General features: G+C 34.4%; 1 protein-coding gene across 1 annotated transcript; it reads left to right on the top strand.

Annotated features, from left to right (window-relative positions):
- The first annotated feature begins 2337 nt into the window (after positions 1 to 2337).
- On the top strand, positions 2338 to 20539 carry LOC128995857 (N-acetyltransferase ESCO2-like). Its single transcript, XM_054420881.1, has 9 exons — positions 2338 to 2529; positions 6259 to 7295; positions 10528 to 10714; positions 11413 to 11584; positions 15097 to 15187; positions 16248 to 16446; positions 17749 to 17916; positions 19271 to 19476; positions 20072 to 20539. The coding sequence occupies exons 2-9, from the start codon at positions 6274 to 6276 to the stop codon at positions 20205 to 20207; spliced, it is 2181 nt and encodes a 726-aa protein (XP_054276856.1). The 5' UTR covers positions 2338 to 2529; positions 6259 to 6273; the 3' UTR covers positions 20208 to 20539.
- Positions 20540 to 21743: the final 1204 nt, after the last annotated feature.

The raw sequence follows: 21743 nt of genomic DNA, 5'->3' as shown, positions 1-21743 counted from the left end.
CAACAGGGAGGGTAAACAAGTTTTTTAAATGTAAAATTAAGGTAAAATTAATTAGTTAAAAGGTACTGTGGTTTAGTAAGAAATTAATGTATTTTCCAAATTTGATCAAAATATGTTCATAAACAAGCAAACTACAACAGTTGACTTATTCTCCATAAGAATAACATGGAAATTTTAAAATTACATTTTTTTTTTAATTTTCTCCGTAACAATTAGGTGCATAATAACGCATCACTATACTTTTTTTTTTTTAAGCTCTACAAAATGGTTTAAAAAGAAATTGTGAAATTTTGTGTTTTTAGGGTCAAAATGAGAAAATCCTATTTTTACCCCATAAAACCCCCCATAAACCCCCGTTCCCATAGTCCGACCATGCTGGTTCACGAACTCATTCTAGTTTATCCCACCTTACACCTTCAAACCAAATTTTATCAAAATCGGACAAAAATTACTCAAGTTATCGTGCGGATGGACACACACACACACACACATATATATATATATAAATTTGAACGAATGGTGTTTTTGGCCTCTGGGGACATCAAAATGAAAAAGTAAATCGGTCCCGGGCTTAGGTCTTACCATGAAAAGGGTAATACATACTGTATTCATATTTAAGAGGAATAAGAGAATTTGTTCAGCTGTTTTAACTATACAAGTTGGTTCTATGATATAAAATAGAATTTCACTTTTTTATTGTCTCAGTGCAGTGGTAGACCATTATGGCTATGGTAGATGTGCTATCACGGTCACCTTTAACTCCAGGCCTTCGAAGTGGCAACATCGCAAGTAGGGTTGTAACAGCTTTTTTGATTGGAAGCAGCTAATGGTATTTGTGTATTTTTTAAGAATAAAGCTTGGTCACTGGGCTATGCAAACATTAACTACACTTTAAATGTACAAAAAAGTGTTTCAATTTAAATATTGTTTTGTTTTATCAATTCTATATGTTTTACTGCCAATCCTATATATTAAAACGAAACAGGGTTTTTTTATTTCAAGATTCTGAATCAACCCCTCGACGGATTTTTATGATTTTTGTGTTGAAAGAAAGATAATTTTGAGAGCTAGGGAATGTCGAAGCCATAATTTTAGTTTAGGATTTTAGTTTTTTAGAAATTAAGTTTTAATTTTAAAAAAGTCTAGCAGCCGACGGACGAGTTAAAGTCGTTTTAGTGGGGGTTTAACTAACAGCTGGTGTCTAACTGTCATTGAAATGTTTATGTTACAAGTTGTTTGTATACAAAAATATTGATCGTCAGAGTTTGCCTACACACTATTTTACTTTAAAATGCAGTTTATTTTCTACCGTAAAAGATCTATGTTATCAGGAGATTGTTTAATTTTGAACTAAACATTTTAAACGTATAATCAAGTTTTGTCATAAATGCAATCCGTCTAAGTATAAGTGCTTAATCCTTTAAGATATAAGTGGTTTACGTGTTGATACATCTTTTTCTATATGTTTGAATATAAGTATGACTGCATACAGTACACATTTTATTCGTAATGAAAATGTCAACCGGTGTAGTAGGTCTCCAGAAAACTGACCAGTAAGCTGCAGGGTGTCAGTAGAAACCAAAATCGATTCATACCATATCATAACTATCCCAGTAGTACTGTATGATTCAGAAACTTGATACATTCCAAAAGTAGACCAAAAGGCTCGGATCTCGGATGAGCTGGGCAGGCTTTGCATGGCGGAGAGAAATACTTCAACTTTTAAAAGTGTATTCCAAGGAGTACTACAAGGTAGACGACCACTTGGAAGACCAAGTAATGAAAGACTGGTATCTTCCTGTCATCCAGAAATGGCAGGGGATAGAAGAGAACGGGAGGCCAGGATCATTTTTTAGAGGTTTCAGTGGCCAAGGTGGTAAAATAAGGTACGATAAGTGATAGTAGGTTTATGCAGTGGAAGGTGGTATGTAGCTACTGTACTCAAAGCCAGTGTGTGTGAATCGGCCACCAAGTTGTAAACTAGCTGTTCTGAATCATATTCAGTTTTAATTGACTAGGTACTCGATTCCCGTACGTAGGACGGGCCAACAGCTCGTTTAAATATATAACCATAGATAAAATATACCCCTCAGTGTGTTTTATCTATGTTATAACTATCACGGCCGCCTTCAACTAAAAGCGTCCGTGCTAATTATAATGGTTGATATGTGTTTTGAATATGGTGAGTTGATTTAATCTTCATGGCGCAAAACAAAGCCCAGACAATCGTAGTATCAGAAAATAATTCCCGCCAAGCATTGGCCTACCGCCATTTCGTTTTGCCGTTTTGTTTTTAACAAGAAAGAGCATTGTCTGTTGAGTTGATTCAACATTTTTCAATTTTCACCTCTTTCTTTCTCTTGCCATTTTGTTTGACTTTGGGTTGAATGAAAGTTCTGAGGATAATTGATAGTTGTCAACGGTAAATTTGGTTTGCTATTTTAATTTCAAATTAAACTGCCATCATAAATGTAGATTCCTGAACGTGAATGTGGTTAAATTTCATTACGATTGGTTGTGTTTTCCTATGTAAGTATGTATCCTACTAAAATAATTTTAAGTGAGGTAAATGTCTTGTCAAAAGGTAATTTAACAGAGACTTTTAGGTAGCCTATTACAAAATGTTTACTTAATTTAAACTTATCCCTCTCCCAACATACAAGATATGAAAGGCGAAGCTTAGGCTTTCAAATTTTAATTAGGAAACGCAGAGGATAACCGGACGGTAGTTACTGTCACAACCTAACCTAACCAACCAAACTTGCTGATAATGAAAAAATCGAATTAAGGTTAAATTCTAACAAAAGATGTACAGTTAAGAAGAAATGGCATTCAAAACGAAATCTTTGACAAAAAGTTAAGGTTACCGATGGGATTCGAACGAGGTACCTTTTGCATATCAGCTGAGCACTCTATCCACTACACCACGAACACCGATGGCTGTAGGCTACTTCGTATCATTGTGGTAATGGTGTTCCGAGCCCTCACAACCCGGTGACGTCAGTGCTGGACGCCTAATCCACGTCCGGTTACCGGACGCGTATCCTCTGAGATTAGGATACTGTATAGGACCTAGGTTTGCCTAAAATGGATTTTTGTGTAGTAGGCCTAGGCCTACACCATGTGCGGGCATGGGACATAAAATAGCTAGACCACAGAGGGTGATCACAAGGAGTGATGTTTTACACCCTAGGCCTTGTTAATTTTGCCACGGTTGAGTTACCTATGATTACTGTTGCCATGGAATGTTACCATTGTCATTTTAGCGAATTTCCCATATAGGGAATAAGCTATTACCGTAGTACTCATGGTAAGACCTGGACGCGGGACCGATTTTTTTTTTCGTTTCGAGGTCCCTAGAGACCAAAAACACCATCCGCTCAAATTCATATATATATATATATATATGTGTCCGTTAGCACGATAACTCGAGCAAAAATGATCCGATTTTGATGAAATTCGGTACAAACGTGTAAACCTACGTTTATTCGAACGAGTTCGCGATCCAGCATGATTGGACCATGGGAACGGGGGTTTTATGGGGTAAAAATAGGGTTTTCCCATTTTTGACCCAAAAAACATAAAATTTAGCAATTTCTTTCCAAACCATTTTGTAGAGCTTAAAAAAACAAATAATTTAGTATATTGAAGCGTTATTATGCGCCTAATGGTTACGGAGAAAATTCCAAAAAATTGTAAATTTAAAATTCCCATATTATTCTTATGGAGAATAAGTAAACTGTTGTAGTTTGCTTGTTTATGAACATATTTTGATCAAATTTGAAAAATGTTTTTATTTCTTACTAACTATTAACATAAAAAAAAAACAGTTTTACCTCCCTGATGCAGCAAACCTAAGTACTTGTTAAACTAATTCTATTTAAATCGGGAATAAATGTTATATTTTTAAGTAGACATTTCAGTGTAAATCAAATGGAAATTCGCTTAGTCTGCAGGTTTGCTGCGGCGGGGGTATTTAATTTTTACATCATTGTTTCTGTTTTTGTTAATTTTGCATGGTGGTATTACCTATTGTTACTAGCCTATAATGGATGTTTTCATTGTTATTGATCTCATAGTTTAATGTCTTGTTTCATCCCTGCATTGCTTCTTTAGTCAAGTTGAGAATTGATTTATATTTAAGCTTAAGTTTTTTGATAGGCTAACATTTTTACCACATGGTCATTATTATATATCCACATTGGAATTGGTGGAAGTTCGCCTTCAGCAATATATGATGGTAGGCCTACAGTAATCGGTATTAATTTCCATTAACTTGACCAAGGGAACCTATAACTTAAGATATTGATTTATCAATAGAGACTAGATTTTTAACTGATGTCGTAAGTGTGTAAAAGATTTTCCACGCTCACAAATATTAATGGAACTAACTTAAACTTATGGCTGTTTAAAGTTTTGTTCTAGGCTACTTAATCTACTGACTACCTACCTACTTGTTAACTTACAATATTTCCCTACCAGAAACTTGATATAAGACCATCAAAATTTTTTTTTTAATTCTATTTGATTTAGGCTAAAGTAGGATAAATGAGCTATTTGACTCACTTTTTACCTGAAAACAACGGTGCAAAAATTTCTCCGAGGACACAAATTTTATCTGATCTACGGTCGTTTAAAGTTTTGATTTATTGATCTGTTATTTTGATCTGCTTGCTGCATTTCAGTGAACTAAGTAAAACCGAAATGAAAATACAAAATCTGATGTGTAGAAGAGAATCCCAAATAAGTTGCAATGGCATTCAAAGTAGCCTGTTACTAACATCTAAAACATAACTGAGCACTAAAATATTGGAAAATAATTATTATAGATCTTATTTAAGAATGTGTGGAGGGCAAGTTGGGCTTTATGCGGATTCGTGGCTGTATTAGTTTAATTGTTTTGAAGTTAGGTTAGATTAGGAAGGTAAAGTGTAGGCTTATAGCATCGATAAAACATACTCCCTAGTAGATTTCTCATCCTTATGGAACAGCTGAAGTAAATTTCATTTTTAGTTCTGTCCAGTGTTCTGTAGAGGTTGTGTTTTGTTTAAAAATGTTTTCTTGTTATTTTAGCCATTTAAAATCTCATTTAGCCAAATTAAACTATATACTTAATCATAAACATTAACTCGTATAACCAAACAGGAAAGCACAGACCATAAAATTAATCCTAAAATAATATAAAAAAATAAATTTTGTTGACACTAACTCCCAGTGTCACCAGACATGAACTAGACACAAGAAACAAGCTTCAAAATTTAAAATGGAATTAAAAGTCTACTTGTGGTTGGTTAAGCCTATGGTTATAGTGAACCGAGTTGATAATTAATATTACACCAAGGCTGTTTTTGTGCTGTTGAAATAGTAGCTTAAACACAACTCAATAAGGATTCAAAAACTGAATTGCATGTATTCAGGTAAAAAATAAATCTAATAGGTATTTACTTCAAGTCACCTCGTTTTATATCAAGTTTCTAGTCAGGAAATATCGTAACAAATAGTCAGTAGATCTACAAATTAACACAACTTTACACGGCCATAGTTTCGTTACTATTTGTGAGCGCAGACACATTTTTGCATTGTTCAATTAAAAATCTAGTTTTTGGGGATATAAATCAATATATGTTTCCATGATCACATTAATAGAAATAATTGTGTAACATGCTATACAAATGCTTACGGTAACTTTCAAGTGTGATGGACTCCCCTCCTTACTGTTTGTGAGACAGTAAGTTTGCCTAATCCTAGCTTAAATGATCAGGAATGAATTTTACAGTATGTGTGAGCTACGCTTTATTACGGATTGTTGTTTAATACATGCTAGGCCTATACATAGACAATAAGAATTAAACATAGACTGTCAGCAGTGCTGCAGTTACCATACATGGCTACTATAGGTTCTGGCGCACACCGCTTGGAGTGCTGTGTAGTTACGTAGCGCGTACGTTATAACTACATGGCGCACCCAACGGTGTGTGCCAGAACCTATGGTAACCACCGCCCAGCTGACGGTCTATATTTATTTCTTTTTGTCCATGGCCTAGGCCTATATGACTTGTAGGTAAGGATGGGCTTCAATTTTAAGTTATTACATTTTTTGTAGAATTTTGGTAGAAAGTTTAAATCGGTTTGACTAAATTTTTGCCATGTAATAAGATATTTGTAACATAAATACATAGGAAAAAATTTCCCTCTAATCAAATTTAATTAGTGTTTTGGAACTTCAACATTAGGCTAATTTGTATAATTTTGTTGTAGAACGAGCTGCTAACAATGAATGTAGCCGCCTTCTCTCCTCGGAAGCTACAAATGCTGAACCATTGCTCTCCAAGAGGATCAGCTCGTAAGCGCAGCCTCTTCCCATCCAACAGTCCGCAGTCTAATGACTTGGGACTTATATCTGAACTGACTTCTTCAGACTCAGAGACCTACAGTCCATCGCCTCCTTCACCAGGTTCTTGCAGGGATCAAAACTCTCCACTTAGACCTTTGTTTAGTAACAGACTTAACTTTGACGACATCCTACCACCAACAAAATCCCTGCGGCATCCAACAAATAAATCTTTTGGAAAGGAAAATATGGAAAGAGGATTGTCTGCTCGAAAATCACCCAAAAAGTCAGCTCGTAAAGCGTTTCTAGAGAAAATGAACTTTGGCGATAGATATACGACAATATTGTCAGAGGACAATGATGAATTGGCCGAGGGATTTAAGTTAAAAAAATCTGAAAACTTCACAACTCCGAAGAAAAACACTTTAAACACAAATAAAAATGTGGTTCGTCGCAGTCCCCGTTCAGCCTCTAAAAAAGAAGCTGTCATCAAGCCTGTTAGCTTTTACGGTTCGAATATGGCTCCAGTATTGGCGACCAACCAAACGAACCGCATTGGGGGGGTAAAATGTGTCTTTAGACCTGACACACACCAATCGAGAGCTAAAACTAAATTAAACTTTGAAGTGGGACGGCATTCGAAGAAACGAGAGAGGTCCAAAAGTAAAGAAGCTCAACGTGAAGCTAAAAGGAGGAAAGCCATATTTACAGGTGTTCATCATGCCATACCTAGACCGACCAAGCACACTTCCCCTACTCTTGTTGAAAAGAAACAAATGTCGATCCGTGAGAAGGCTCGCAACGTCACTGACTTGTCAAGAACTCCGTATGGTGTTAAGAAAGAAAACAAAAAAACTGATAATGTTTGGGATTATACTATGAGGTTCACTAAACCACTTCGTTACGATGAGTCACCTTACTTGGGTGTGAAGAGGAAGTTTTTCAAGACAACCGTTCGTGAGTCGTAAGTATCACTCATTTTTAAATGAAGTTTTATCAAAAGATGTTTAAATAATCATACATAATCAAACCAAATCAAATGATAGTTTGGTAATCCTAACACTAATAATACACTGTACATTTATATCCTCAGGGCCCAATGACATTTTGATAAATATTTAATAGTTAACTTAGTAAACATATTGTAATAGACATTAAAATGTCTAGGAATACATGAGACGTTACTACAAAAGTTAACAAATAATAAAAATCTTGAATAAGAAAAGAAAAAAAATCCAAACGAGATCCCTCCTATCTATTGTTCCAGGTAACCAAAAATTACAATTTGGAACTAACCAAATAACATTGCTAAATTTAGGCCTAGTTACGTCATTGGCTTGTATTTTTAGCTCTGACATGAAGGTTTCTCACCAATTCCATCAATATGTTTAGTAATTAGGTCTGGAGTTCATTTAATGTTTGGAACTTTTATAAAGATAAAAGAATTTATTTATAAAAATAAATACCTCTGCCTTAAAAATAAGGTTGCCAATGACACAGAAAAATAGTACACATAAAATATCGAAGGATTATACAGCTATAAGACTGATTAATTTTGATGTTTGCCATATAGATGATTTCTCATTATGGTCAATGAACCTCTTAATGTTTCATGAATAATAATTTTCAAAAAGGATCTGTCCAAATCATATTGTTTCCAAAAGTTCACAAAAAATTTTGATAATGTTCCTCTAGAACCAATAAACAATTCAATCACCTCAATTTTTGAAATTTTAAAATTTTGCTTGAAATATTCAAAGGTAGAATCATAAATTTTGTCTTTTCTTCATTTACTTCGTTAGCTTGATTTATGTTTATTTCAAATCAAATTGTAGGATCGAGAATTATGCCTTTGTTAGTTTCTCTTTCGATCAATAAAATATCTACTCTTCTGGTGTTTCCGTTAGAAGAAAGACACTGTACTTCTTCTTGCACTTCCCATGTATTATACCTTTTTCGGAAGGCATTTGCTATGATACTTCTTATTTTGTGGTGCCTTGTGTTTCTTAGAAGTTCACCAAACGGACAGAAGCCAAGGGCATGTGCAAGGGTTTCAATCTCACCACAGGCATGCCTGCAGCGGTTATTGCCCTGACTTCTGCCGTGGAGAACACACACTGGCACCACATTTGCAATCATTTTTATACTGTCTTTCCACTCAGATTCTGACAAGCCTTCTTTATTAATAATACTTTTATTTCCCGGAGTATAGTCCTTGAAAAGTTCAACACCTTTACCCTTGTGTTTTAAACTTTTCAAATTTTCAAACTCTTTTTCTCTTAAGTCATTTCTTAATTTTTGGGTATTTATTGTTTGATTACGATCAATTTCTTCTAGGTGTAATTTTTTTAAACAAATTGTTTCTATCCGTTTAAATTTGTCTTCATTTATTGTATAACAATTTTTAACCCGTCTGAGTATTTGTATAGAATTAAGTTGTTGAATATATGCTTCCCATTGAGCCTTGATTAATCCAAATCCTTTATATTTTTTTGGGCTATATAACATAAAATCTGGAGTGTCAGTTGGTAAGCTTAATATTTCTTTAACACTACTTTTAACCAGTTTGTCTAAGTCAGTTAAAAATGCTACTGGTAATTTATGGAGTGGAACATTTTGAAATGGATATATTAACGTTGGCCATATACATTGATTAATTATATTAAACTTTTGGCTTGACAAAAGTAATGTAGTCGATGTTAGTTTTTCTAATTTTGTAACTCTATATTGTAAAGAAAAAAGAAATCCTCTGACTTAGCCTAGGCTATATTTAAATATATGTTACTACTCTCTCTGCAATATTCTCAAATGATTCTACAACAATTAATTCTTTACAAATTTTGGTTGACCCTGGGTTGGAAGAACAAAGTGAATAAAAATAAACAACAGAGCGTTGGCAGTGGAAGCTTGGTGTTAAGTAAAAATTGAGTGGGCCCTGTAGAATAAAATTATTCCCAGAGATCCTTAGGGGACCTAAGGATCCTAACAAGACCTAACAGTCCCTGATACTGTTTGTAGTTCTTCCAAAGCTGAAAACAATCTTAAATATACACTGACTCTACTTTGCACACTACCACACCAATTTTAGTATTGCACCTCAATTTGAATCTTTTGTAGCGGCTTCTTATTATAAATACCAAAATCTGTTGAATGAACTGTATAATACCGAGAATGAAATACCAAGGTTATTGAAAATCCTGCAAATATAACAATTTGATTTATTGTACTGTACTTTTATCAACTGAACAGAATGCTAGTTTTTTCCCTACAATTACAATATTTCAACAAACATTTCAAAAAAGTAGATATTAATTTTATTATTCGAAACTTGAGTGCAATATCTTTATTTTACAAAAAATTCGGAACCAACCCCTTGGTAAGAGAAGAGTTTGACGCGGCTACAAATTGATTACGGCAATGACAATGAGGTGTGAATTTTAATTTAATATTGAGATGACTAGTGCTCACTATTCCTTCTCGTTGGCCAACGAATATAAATTGAAGATCAAGTCTCGTAGTCCAACTTATTACACAGTATAACTGCTTGTAACTCAGTAAAACGTGTTGAAAGATTATTTATTATTAATGGCTACAGAGCACTATGGCGGTTCATCTATTGTAAAACACACACGATCCCATATGACATTGTCGCTTCAACTCAAACCTGCAGTCTACCTCAACTTCCAATTAAAAATTATTTTATTTCCCAAATTTAACAACAATGGCTGTTACACTCTCAGTTGTGCTAGCTGTTAAAGAAATTTTGCGACTTTTCCTTCTCGAAACTGATTTTTTTTCACTTCGCGCGGCAATTATATCCCTGCGGGATATAGGCTTTACGATTTGATGAAAATAGAAATTTGTCCAGCTAACACCGCGAATGGAATTGATTTAAGCACGACCCGGTTTTAGCTCACCTAGTACCTTCGGAGAGGAGAGGAACACAACTAGCCTAGTAAATGATCCCCGGCTGGGCTCATCCCTACCACTCGTACTGCATGTGCATTGTGGGTATCGTCGTCTGTTGTCTAATCAGCTGACGAGTTCTTCGCGTCTACTCATATTTGATGTATATTACAACAAATTCAGTACAATATTGACGAATAACTACCTATATAAAACCTTTTCAGTTTTAGAGCTATCTTTAGAATTGTAATTATCTGTTATGGGACTAACTTTGAATACTTATTTACCAGGCCGGATCAGTTTAAGCTGTGCGTCTCGCCTGGCAGTAGTGGGGACGAAGCCCCTCCTGTGGTCCACAGGAAACGCAAACTACTCGACACACGAAAGAGTTATCTTGACCGAACATCTCCGTTGAAACCCAATTTGAGTGCATCAGACATCTGTGAGCTTATTGAAGATTACAGTGACAAGTTACAGGTAATTGCAAATTATTGTTGTATTAATATTAATAATAGAAAATAACTTAAGATTGTCACGGATAATCATAAACATTTTTCCCTAGTGGGCCTACAGTAGACTCTAGAGTCTTTATGATCCACAATAATGAGTGACTAAGTGATTGTGGATAATTTAAATAGCGGATAATATAAATCTAACCTTAATGTCTAGATAATAATGAAGCATAAAATGACGTGTACCGGTACACATCTTTCAAGTTTTTTTCACACACATGATATATTTATTTACAAAACAAAATTGGATAACTATTTCCTGATGATGGGCCTCCTCACACTAAACATTATGCTGTCGTATAATGTAAATTTAACTTACATATACATGTGATATATTTTTGATTTGGATTTTTTTTGTGACCGTGGTTAGTTTTCAGTGTGTTTAATCCACTCAAATAAAATCGTGAGTCCACTACATAGGCCTATTAATAAAAAAATATATTACTGTAGTACTATTTATTAAGCAGCCATTAGCATTAAAATCAACTTAACTACATTTAAATCCATTACTTAATACATTGAATTTTGTTTCACCCAATGCAAAACAAGGCACTTAAGGCTAGTTGAAAAGTAATTTTTATTTTGTTGGAATTTTTTGTATAAAACCATGTTTTTTTGTGATCAGTGATTTATTAATTTACCACCATTTTTTTGTTAAAATAGGAAAAGCCTGAAGTAGATGATATCTTGCTTCGTTTGGAGGAAGATGATGAGAATGAAAAGGAGGCGGAAAGACAGAAGCTGATGAACATCTTGGAAGATTCACCAATCAAGATTGCAGCTATTGACACTCTGTCGGACTGTACTGCTTCACTGGACATCAACAGTTCACCAAGTAATATCATAGACTAACCAACAGAAGTAGACTTCTCATCCCATTGTAAATTTTGTGTCTAGTTCATGTACGGTGACACTGGGCGCTAGTGTCGACGAAATTTTGTTTCTATTATTTTAGTGTTAATTTCTTGATGTGTGCTTTACTTTTTGGTTATATAACTAGGGGACAAGTTATTGTTTATGATTAGATCGTATTATTTGGTTAAACGAGGTTTCAAATGACTGTAATAACGAGAAACAAATTGTAAACAAAACACGACCTCTCTGCACCTTCTGCACGACCTGCATAAACCATACAGAACTTAACAATAAAATTGTCTTCAGCTGTTCCATAAGGATGAGAAATCTACTAAAGGAGTATGTTTTATCTATGGTAATATTTTACACCTAGTTTTCATTACAAAAACAAAACAGCTGTATATCTTATAATAGCATCCATTATCTTTGGTTTAGTCATAGATAAAACACTCGCCTTTGGCTCGCTGGGGGCTCCGCCCCCAGGCCCCCTTTTTTGGTTGGGGGTAAATGAGCCACGGGAGTCAGGCCGCAAGACCTACAATCGGGCCAAATTTCAGACATCCAGTTAATCTAGAAATGGGTAAACGTGATTTAGACTTATGCACCTGTAAGAATAACATTGGGGCGGGGGAGGATATAATATAAGGGAGGGGGGGGGGGGAGTTAGAAATACGATAGGGGGATAAAACTTTAAGTAAACCAGAGTATATACAAAATATTAATAATGTTTGCAAAACGAATTTACGTGTAAAAAAAAAGTAAAAAAAGCGAAAATTGTAAAGATTTTTATAGAAATTTACCAAATAAAAAGTAGGGCGTTTTTTGAAGTTGAAGTTGGTGATTTCCGAAAAACACTTAAGAGTGTTTTGTAGAAAATGTAATTCCTGATCATGAAAACTCTTTCAAATCTTTTCTAGCTTTTAGAAAACCGATCAAAATTTGAAAAAAATTACCAAATGTTGAAAGTAGTTTTTTGAAGTTGAAGGAGTGCGATTTTCGGAAAACGCCTAAGAGGGTTTTGTAGAAAATTTAATTCATGTTCATGTAAATTCTTTTAAATCTCTTACGGTTTTCGAGCTATAGCTATTTGAAAAAAACGTGTTTTATAGTTTTTAGATGTCCTGCCATTTTGGATTTTTGAGGTGGTTAAAACTTTAAAATATGACTTTTGCAAATTTCACCCTTAACTTAGGATCCCATACTACAATACTACAAAATTACAAGTCTATAGCACGTTTCTAAACAATTCGGATGACCATAACAAAGTCATTAAATTTCAAAGTTATCCTCCTTAAGCATAACATGGGGCTCGTAAAAACTTTCAATTTTCGACATTAAAATTAAGTTTTTGGGGCCAAGGAGTAAAGTTACGAAAACACGTGTAGTAAGTAAAATTTAAAGTAAAGTAAGGAGAATACAAAGCAATAATAATATTTGCCAAAAAAGAATGATTTAAGTTTGAAAAAATAGCGAAAACCGGTAAAAAATTTAAAGAAATTTATCAAATTTTGAAAGTTGGGCGTTTTTTGAAGCCGAAGGAGTGTGATTTTCGGAAAACACCTAAGAGGGTTTTGTAGAAAATTTAATTCCTGTTCATGAATATCCTTTCAAATCTTTTCCAGCTCTAACTGTTTTCCAGCTATATCCGTTTGAAAAAAAACGTGTTTTATCGTTTTCAGAGGTCCGCCATTTTGGATTTTTGGCGGGGTTAAAATTTGAAAATGGAACTTTTGCACATTTCACCGTTAATATAAGATCCCCTACTACAATAATACCAAGTTTCAAGTCTCTAGCACGTTTCTAAACGGTTCAGATGAGCACACCAAAGTCGACCACTTTCAATGTTATTCTCCATAAGAATAACACGGGGCTTGTAAAAGTGGTAAAAAACCTTTAAATTTTGACGTTAAACCTAAGTTTTGGGGGTTAAGGAGTAAAGATACAAAAAAACATTAAATGAGTAAAATTTAAAGTAAAGTAAGGAGAATACAAAGCAATAATAATTTTTGAGAAAACAAATTATTTAAGTATGAAAAAATGGCGAAAACCGGTAAAAATGTAATACAAATTTACCAAATTTTGAAAGTAGGGCGTTTTTTGAAGGTTAAGGAGTGTGATTTTCGGAAAACGCTAAATAGGGTTTTGTAGAGAATTTAATTTCCTTTCGCTAAGATCCTTTCAAATCTTTTCTAGCTCTTACCGTTTTCGAGCTACATCCGGTTGAAAAAAAAGTGTTTTTTCGTTTTCAGAGGTCCGCCATTTTGGATTTTTGGGTTGGTTAAAATTTGAAAATGGGACTTTCGCATATTCCACCGGTAATGTAAGATCTCATAGTACAATACTACGCAAATTTTAAGTCTCTAGCACGTTTCTAAACGGTTCAGATAAGCGTAAAAAGGTCGGCATTTTTCAATGTTATTTCCCATAAGAATAACATTGGGGGGGAAATTCTAAAATAAGGGGGGGTTAAAATTTGAAAATGCTACTTTTTGGAATTTTCCCGGTGGTTTGGGCCCAAGACCTACAAGCGTGCCAAATTTCAACTCCCTAGCTCCTCTAGAAGTGGTCTAGAATTAGTATCTTCCGTGAGTGAGTTACATACGCGGTTGTATAGTATTTAGATACTTCCTTAGTAGAATCCTCATCCTAATGGAACAGCTGAATCCAATTTTATTGTTAGTTCTGTGCTGTGCATTGCAGAGGTCGTGTTTTGTTTTCAATTTGTTACTTGTTATTTCAGTCATTTAAGACCCCATTTAACCAAAGATCCAATCATAAACAATAACTTGTCCAAGTTATTTAACCATAACTAAAGCACAAATCAAGAAATTAAGCCTAAAATAATTGAAACTAAATTTCGTCAACACTAGCCCTTTTTACTTTTAATTTGATTTTTTCAATACTTTTTACTGTATTGAATTGTGGTTGTAAAATTAAAGCTACGACACGGAAAATTCATAACAACCCCACACTTAAAATTCATATGTTATTGTTATGAAGAAAAGGAAAACTGTTGTATTATTTTGTTTATAGACATGTATTTTGATTTATAAAATTGTGCATTAGGCCTACCTATATTTTTATTTTATGCTATTAACATTTTTTAGTCCTTACCAAAAAAACTTTATTCCGGCTTTGCTGCAGTCAAAGTACTGAACAGTTAACAAATTTGAAGAAGGAAACCTAAATACTTGTTAAACCTAATGTTATTTATATAGGAATTAAATCTTATATGTTTTAGGAAATATTTTAGTAAAAAAACAGATGGAAATTTGCTTAATCTTCATATCTGTTTTGGCCAGGGCATTTTGGTCCTATATCTTAAGAGAAAGCATTACCATTAAAATGAGTAATATTGTAAGGTGTCTTCATAATGTTCCTAGGAGACTTAGTAAAATGGTACATTGATCTCATATTATAGATACTCTAAATAAGTTATTCTTTTACTCCATCTATTTGAAATCTCAGGAGCTATAATCACTATGTTGTCAGATGGATGCACAAGGTTCAGTTTGGAAGAAGATAGCAGTAATAAGGAGGAGCCCAAGCGATACTTCTCTGTTTTTAACTCCAAGTCAAGTGGGTAAGTGGTTAAGTAATTATATTTTTTCTAGATTAGTACATTGTCTAAACTGCAAACACCTTTCATCTCAAAGTTTTGTAGAGCAATCAATTTTTTGGATCAAGTGGGACCGGATTCCATCAGTCAAAATATTCATTAACAAAGCCACACAGATTGTCTCACTCCCATCTTAAATGGTGTTTCTTGGTAGTAATAACATTGCATTTCAGCGATTTTAGATCCCCATTCTCTTTTATTTTGGAAACATTACTTAAAGTGAAGTTTGTTGTACAGTAATCACATGTCTAGCATTTGAATGTCTGGAATTTCCTACAATAAAGATTATATACTGTGGAACCTTGATAACAAGTCTCACTTTCAAATCCCCTAGAATTTATTTGACCCCTAATTGCATATTATTGCAAACCTAAATAAAAAGTCAACCTTCATAACAAGTCTTATTTAATAATCTCCATGAGAAGATGAGAGTCTTGTTGTCGAGGTTAATGCCACCAAACAATTCACGGCGTGTTTCTGAATACATTATGAATTTTTTCAAGCAAAAATTAATGGGAGTTATTTAGGCCTACTTTTTAATATACAAGTAATGAAAAGGGGGATTTTTCATTTTGTTCATAACCATTGCATTGTTAATCTTTGTTATTGTATAAAAAGTACTTAAAGATCAACAAAATGGAAGAATTACTTTATCCAACCACAGTTGCTGGTATGACACCATATATTGTCATACCAGCAACTGTGGTTGGATAAGGTAATTCTTCCATTTTATCAATTACATATTCCAACCAAGGGTCACAATGAATAACTTAAAAATCATTTATATTGGTGCTTTTGGCTTAGAGTTGTCTTACTTACCCTTTTAATTCCAACACAGTTTTACAAATTTAATTAATTACATCACAGTTAAGACTGTTTTCATTGACACATCCTCTAGCATCATTGAGATGTAACACGTAATGTTCCAGAATATTAGAAACTCTGTATATGGCCAGTCTCGACCATGCTAGATTATCGGAAGTTCACTGTAATTCTAATTTAAGTTAACAAGTGTGATTTACAGATCAAACAGCGGCAGCGGAGGCAGTGGCAAGCGCAAGTGGCGAGGTGTCGGCGAGAGTCAGATGCAGATTGACGCAGGTCAGAAGTGGTACGGACCACACAAGTGTCACGAGTGCGGCATGTTGTACCAGGCTGGCGAAGCTGAGGACGAGCTGCAACATCAACACTTCCACAACAGCCTCAACTTGCTCAAACACACGGTCAGTTATACAGAACAGCTGGGGATACTGTAGTAGATATACCATCTATATAGAATAGCAGTCAGGTTTCTTGCCTTTAATGTATTTCCAGTTACCTGAGGCAAGTAACCTTTCCGCCAACTGCTCTCATGTGAATGGGACTTAAGGAACTAGTCTAGCCAGTTTTACTTTCTCCTCCTATACATATGGAGAAAGTATAGTTTTTGTCAAAATTTCTGAGTTTTAGTAAAAATATTAATTTTAGGTCCCCCTAAACCCAAAAAGGGGTTAATAAAGTGATGTCTATGTAGCTACAGACTACACATGTGGTCTGATTTTGGTGAAATTAGGAATGTGGGTACTCATCCAAGGTATCCAGGTTTTTTACTTTCTCCCCCTTACTGTACTGTATACTGTACTCTGGTACTGTATACTGTACTCTGGTACTGTATAATGGAGACAGTATTATTTTCATAAACATTTTTGAGTCTGATTTTTGGGTGAATGTATCCGTTTTTAGTTCCCCTGCCCAAATTTATTTTCAAAGTGATGTCTGAGTGTGTTTGTCTGTCTGTCTGTATGTGTGGATGTGTACAGAGCTACAGACCGCACATCTCAGCCGATTTTTATGAAATTTGGGATGAGGGTAATAATCCATTGTATCTCCAGGTGTTTTTTCCATTTTATTTTTAATGGTGATTTCCCCATAAACCATTAAATAACAAAAAATTTCCCAAAATTGACATTAACAATTTTGGTTAACATTTTGATGCTAAGGTTCTTTTAACTCTAAACAAAACGGTACAACCCCCATTGCTCTAAAAATTACAGTTCAAAAGTTATTGTAATTGATGTTTTTTCCCCATAAATTACAATAATTTAGTATGTTGTGGTCCTTATGATTTCAAACAAAATGAACTTATGAACTTATGTTTTCGGCATGCTAATGGGTTACAATTTGCTGATACAGTTTTTTTTTATTTTGTTTTATTTTAATTTTAATGGTGATTTCCCCATAAAATAAACAAATTTACACAAAAATGGCTCTAACGAATTTTGATTGAATTTGAGTATGTTATAGTCCTATTAACTCTAAACAAAACTGCACAACCATGAAAAAATATTATGAAGATCCAAGAACCATTCTTGAAGATTCCTGGTTTTGACCATCAGTAATTTGACCCACTGGTTTTTTACATTTTTTACCCACTGGTAATTTAACCCTGTCTAAAAACTTGACTGTCTACTCCCATGGCTCGATAACCCAAATTCAATGTGTCCTAGAACACCTTTTTAAGTCAGTAAATACCATTGTCATAACAGGGTTGGAAGAATGAGAAAGTTGTCGCCTACTTTAATATGGACTACATAATCGAGGTGTCTGGTGATCATCCTCGTCCGTGGCAGCAGAAGGCGCTGGAAGTGATGGCTGTGGTGGATAAGCATCTTGGCATGACAGTCGAAACTCCGACTGAGATCACCAACCAGAAGGTAACAACAGTTGTCGAATTTTTTTGTTAGATTTCAGCTTAATGGCACATGATCGTTGATATTCATATAGAAGGTTTGAAGTAAAGTTTACAAAACACATAAATGAGTTGGTATGGTAGCATAGGAAGTATTTAGAGAAGTCAGCTTTTGGAGCTAAGCCGTATGTACTTCAGGACTACTATTGGATAATTTTGTATAGGCCTAAGTATACAATAAACTTAATATTAATTACTTTCAGATTCAAATCCCGACAAACTAAAATGGGTTTGGCCGCTTTCTTTTAAAAGCGTTTGAATTGACTAAATTATAAAAATGCCACTGGTGTCTAGACAAAAAAATATGATAAGGCCTATATACAAATACCTTTGGTTACCGTTGCTTTTACAAAATAACAAGTTGCATTTTCACAGACCGTCACAGCTTAAACAATCTGATGAAATGAAATTTAAAAAAATGTTCCATTGGCAAAATTATTTTTGTTGTCAGGTTTTTGATTTTCAGAATAATGGAATAAGCTTGCTGCTATCTCAATATATTACAAACCACTGATATATTAAAACATGAGAATCCTTTCTTGCACCATCCTGTCCTCTATGGGGATCGCTGTATAGTCACATACCAATTTGTGTGCTGTCAAAAAATGAAATTTTGTATGCTATCAACTGCATGTCCAGCACTATCCAGAACTACCGTCTCGGATAAGTTGTGTCCTTATTCCCTCTAACTTAAATTACTTAGTGCTGTATCTTCCTTCCAGTAAATGATTTCACTTGTGTAGTAGGTTGTCTAAACTGTTGTGTTTGTCTAGGTGTACATGTATGTTGCTGACAAGCGTATCGTCGGCTTTGTCGCCACTGCTCCATTGTCACTGGCGTATCGCATGGAAGGCTCAGAGAATGACGTAGACTTGTGTAGTAGGTTGTCTAAACTATTGTGTTTGTCTAGGTGTACATGTATGTTGCTGACAAGCGCATCGTCGGCTTTGTCGCCACTGCTCCATTGTCACTGGCGTATCGCATGGAAGGCTCAGAGAATGACGTAGACTTGTGTAGTAGGTTGTCTAAACTATTGTGTTTGTCTAGGTGTACATGTATGTTGCTGACAAGCGCATCGTCGGCTTTGTCGCCACTGCTCCATTGTCACTGGCGTATCGCATGGAAGGCTCAGAAAATGACGTAGACTTGTGTAGTAGGTTGTCTAAACTATTGTGTTTGTCTAGGTGTACATGTACATTGCTGACAAGCGCATCGTCGGTTTTGTGGCCACTGCTCCATTGTCTCTAGCGTATCGCATGGAAGGCTCAGAGAATGACGTAGACTTGTGTAGTAGGTTGTAAACTATTGTGTTTGTCTAGGTGTACATGTACATTGCTGACAAGCGCATCGTCGGCTTTGTCGCCACTGCTCCATTGTCACTGGCGTATCGCATGGAAGGCTCAGAGAATGACGTAGACTTGTGTTCCGAGCAGACATTCCCTGTCAAGTGTGGCATCAGCAGAATGTGGACAATGTACAGTCAAAGGCGACGAGGCATTGCTTCAAAGATGATCGACACTGTGCGGTAAGTGAGCCAAAATAAATTTGTCATGGAATATGAACAATAACATAGGAATTGATTAGTGCTGTGGTTTCAAAATGATGATTTATAGCAATCACAAGTACTTGAATAAGGTTTTTGAGAGGGATAGAGTTCATCTAGCTTACCTGGTAAAATCAGAGTCTAGTGGCCGATTGATACAGAAATAAATTATCACAAAGACAAACATAATGCTGATATAGTTTTTAATATAGGACTTCTTCCAGTAACTAAGAGGATGTTATTGAGAAATTTCCCGGACTATTCAGAAAGTAAGGAACATTTCCGTCAACTCCATTAGGAGCACTCTTTCTCAAATCATAACAGTTATTCCATTTATGATGTAGATCTACGGATTACACCTACTATCTGAGTAAGTCATATTTTAGGAATGAAATATCAGTGTTTCTGTGAAAGTGTGCAATCGGTGCTGCCCTCCTAGCTACAACAATCACGAATGTTGAATACGTTCATTACTTTCTGAATAGCCCTCGTACCGCCAACAGAAGCAAGTGACAAATTACCAGAACAGTTTCGTTGAGTGGTTATTGTTTTGAGTATGACATTAATGTTTTTCCAGACGAAACTTCATGTACGGCTACATCCTGCGCAGAGAAGATTTGGCATTTTCCATCCCTACTCCTGATGGCAAAAAGTTCGCAGCCAACTATATGGATTCACCGAATTACTTTGTATACACAGGTTTTAATTTCTAAGCTTAGTGTAGATTTATAAATGCTCATTTCAGTTAATTTTAGCAGTAGACAGTAGCCTATTAATTTTTGAGCTGACCTAATTTTCTAAGTAAATTCCTACAACAGTGAAAATAAATATTTTGTATTTAAATATAGTAATATTTAGCAATTGGTTAATGATTTCAAAATTCCGTCTAACTGCTGGTAAGTAATAGTTATAGTTATCTTGTTTGTCATAATGTAGTATGATTTAAATTAATTAATGGACCTTTTCCGTTAATTCAATACCACTACTTTTTTTATTGCAATTCTTTTTATTTTCACTACCAAAATTTTTCATAATCAGCAAGTTTGGTTGGTTAGGTTAGTTTAGAAAGAATAGTTTCATTTTATAATTGATATATTCATAGACAAGGCTAACTGTTAAAAATATCAGTATTGCAATAAAAAACGTAGTGGTAGTGAATTTACGGAAAAGAACCTAATTAATTATTTGAGAGAGTTCTTGTGTGTAGATGTGTTGACGATTTAAATTGTTTGGGTGAATTGGGTAAAGTTGTTTATCATAATTGTGTAATTATTTGTGTTGATTTTAAAGATATAGCCATTGATTAAATTATAAAATTAGCTAGTAGACAAAAACAGTAAAACTTGCAATAATTACTGGAAGTGCAGGTGTCCTCTAGTAGTAGGGGAAGCTTTTTTGAGATTGGCTTAGGAGTCTTCATATGTGCCTTCACTGCCTTCTATATGGTATGGTATATTTGAAGTTCTTGTTAAGTTAATAACATTTCCATTCCTGAGGTCAAAAAAATATTTAGATATAAATGTTCTAACTTGTATTTTGTATAGGCCCTCCCTCCGATTATACTAACCGTTAGCATAGTAATGTTATACATAGTTCAACTGCTTTAAGTTTTTTCATAAGGATTTATGAAAATGTTGTATGATGAATGTAATTAAAATAAATAATGTGACATATTGACTTTTCACAATTTTAAAATAGCGACGACACTTTTTTTCCATGATGTAAATTTCTAAGGTACAAAGAATGATGTGTTTAAGTACAAAATGCAAAAGGCTTATTATTAGTTGTAGTTATTACAGTATATTGAAGCAGTAGAGCTTAACAAGTGGTTATGGTAATAATTTAACAATAAATACCTTACTTGTATTTTAAAACTTTTGAATAAATACATTGGACATCTACTATTTAAAGTAAGGAAACAACAGTAGAACGAACATGTAAATTGTGTGAAGGTTTATTCAGGTTTTCTGTATTACATGATATATTCAATGTATTTAGTTCTATGTGTTCTAGTAACACTTGATTCATTATATTGTGCTTTATTGGTGGTTGTATGTTAATTTTTCTTTGACTAATAAACTTAAAAAAACACCATTCGCGTCTGATTTTCTTTATCCTTAAGGAGTTTTTTTTAAGTAAGGAAACAAACTTTTGTAAGTAGTTACATGAACATCTGGTCAAGTTTGACTAGAACTGTATCATAATTTGACACTTAAAGGACAGAACAATCTTCATTTTGTCTGGTAATA

This window comes from Macrosteles quadrilineatus, unplaced genomic scaffold (assembly GCF_028750875.1).
Source record: "Macrosteles quadrilineatus isolate MER2022 unplaced genomic scaffold, UCM_ALF_1.0 Scaffold_5__1_contigs__length_97177068, whole genome shotgun sequence".
NCBI classification, from domain to species: domain Eukaryota; kingdom Metazoa; phylum Arthropoda; class Insecta; order Hemiptera; family Cicadellidae; genus Macrosteles; species Macrosteles quadrilineatus.
The sequence above is the reverse complement of the archived record's forward strand: the minus strand, read 5'-3'. Positions and strand labels throughout refer to the sequence as shown.

Bases quoted from the DNA above. Each gene is read 5' to 3' on its own strand.
- LOC128995857 (XM_054420881.1), top strand. From the start codon at position 6,274: ATGAATGTAGCCGCCTTCTCTCCTCGGAAGCTACAAATGCTGAACCAT. The intron at 16,447-17,748 runs GTCAGTTATACA...TTGTCATAACAG, and splicing joins TCAACTTGCTCAAACACACG to GGTTGGAAGAATGAGAAAGT. The intron at 17,917-19,270 runs GTAACAACAGTT...GTGTTTGTCTAG, and splicing joins CTGAGATCACCAACCAGAAG to GTGTACATGTACATTGCTGA.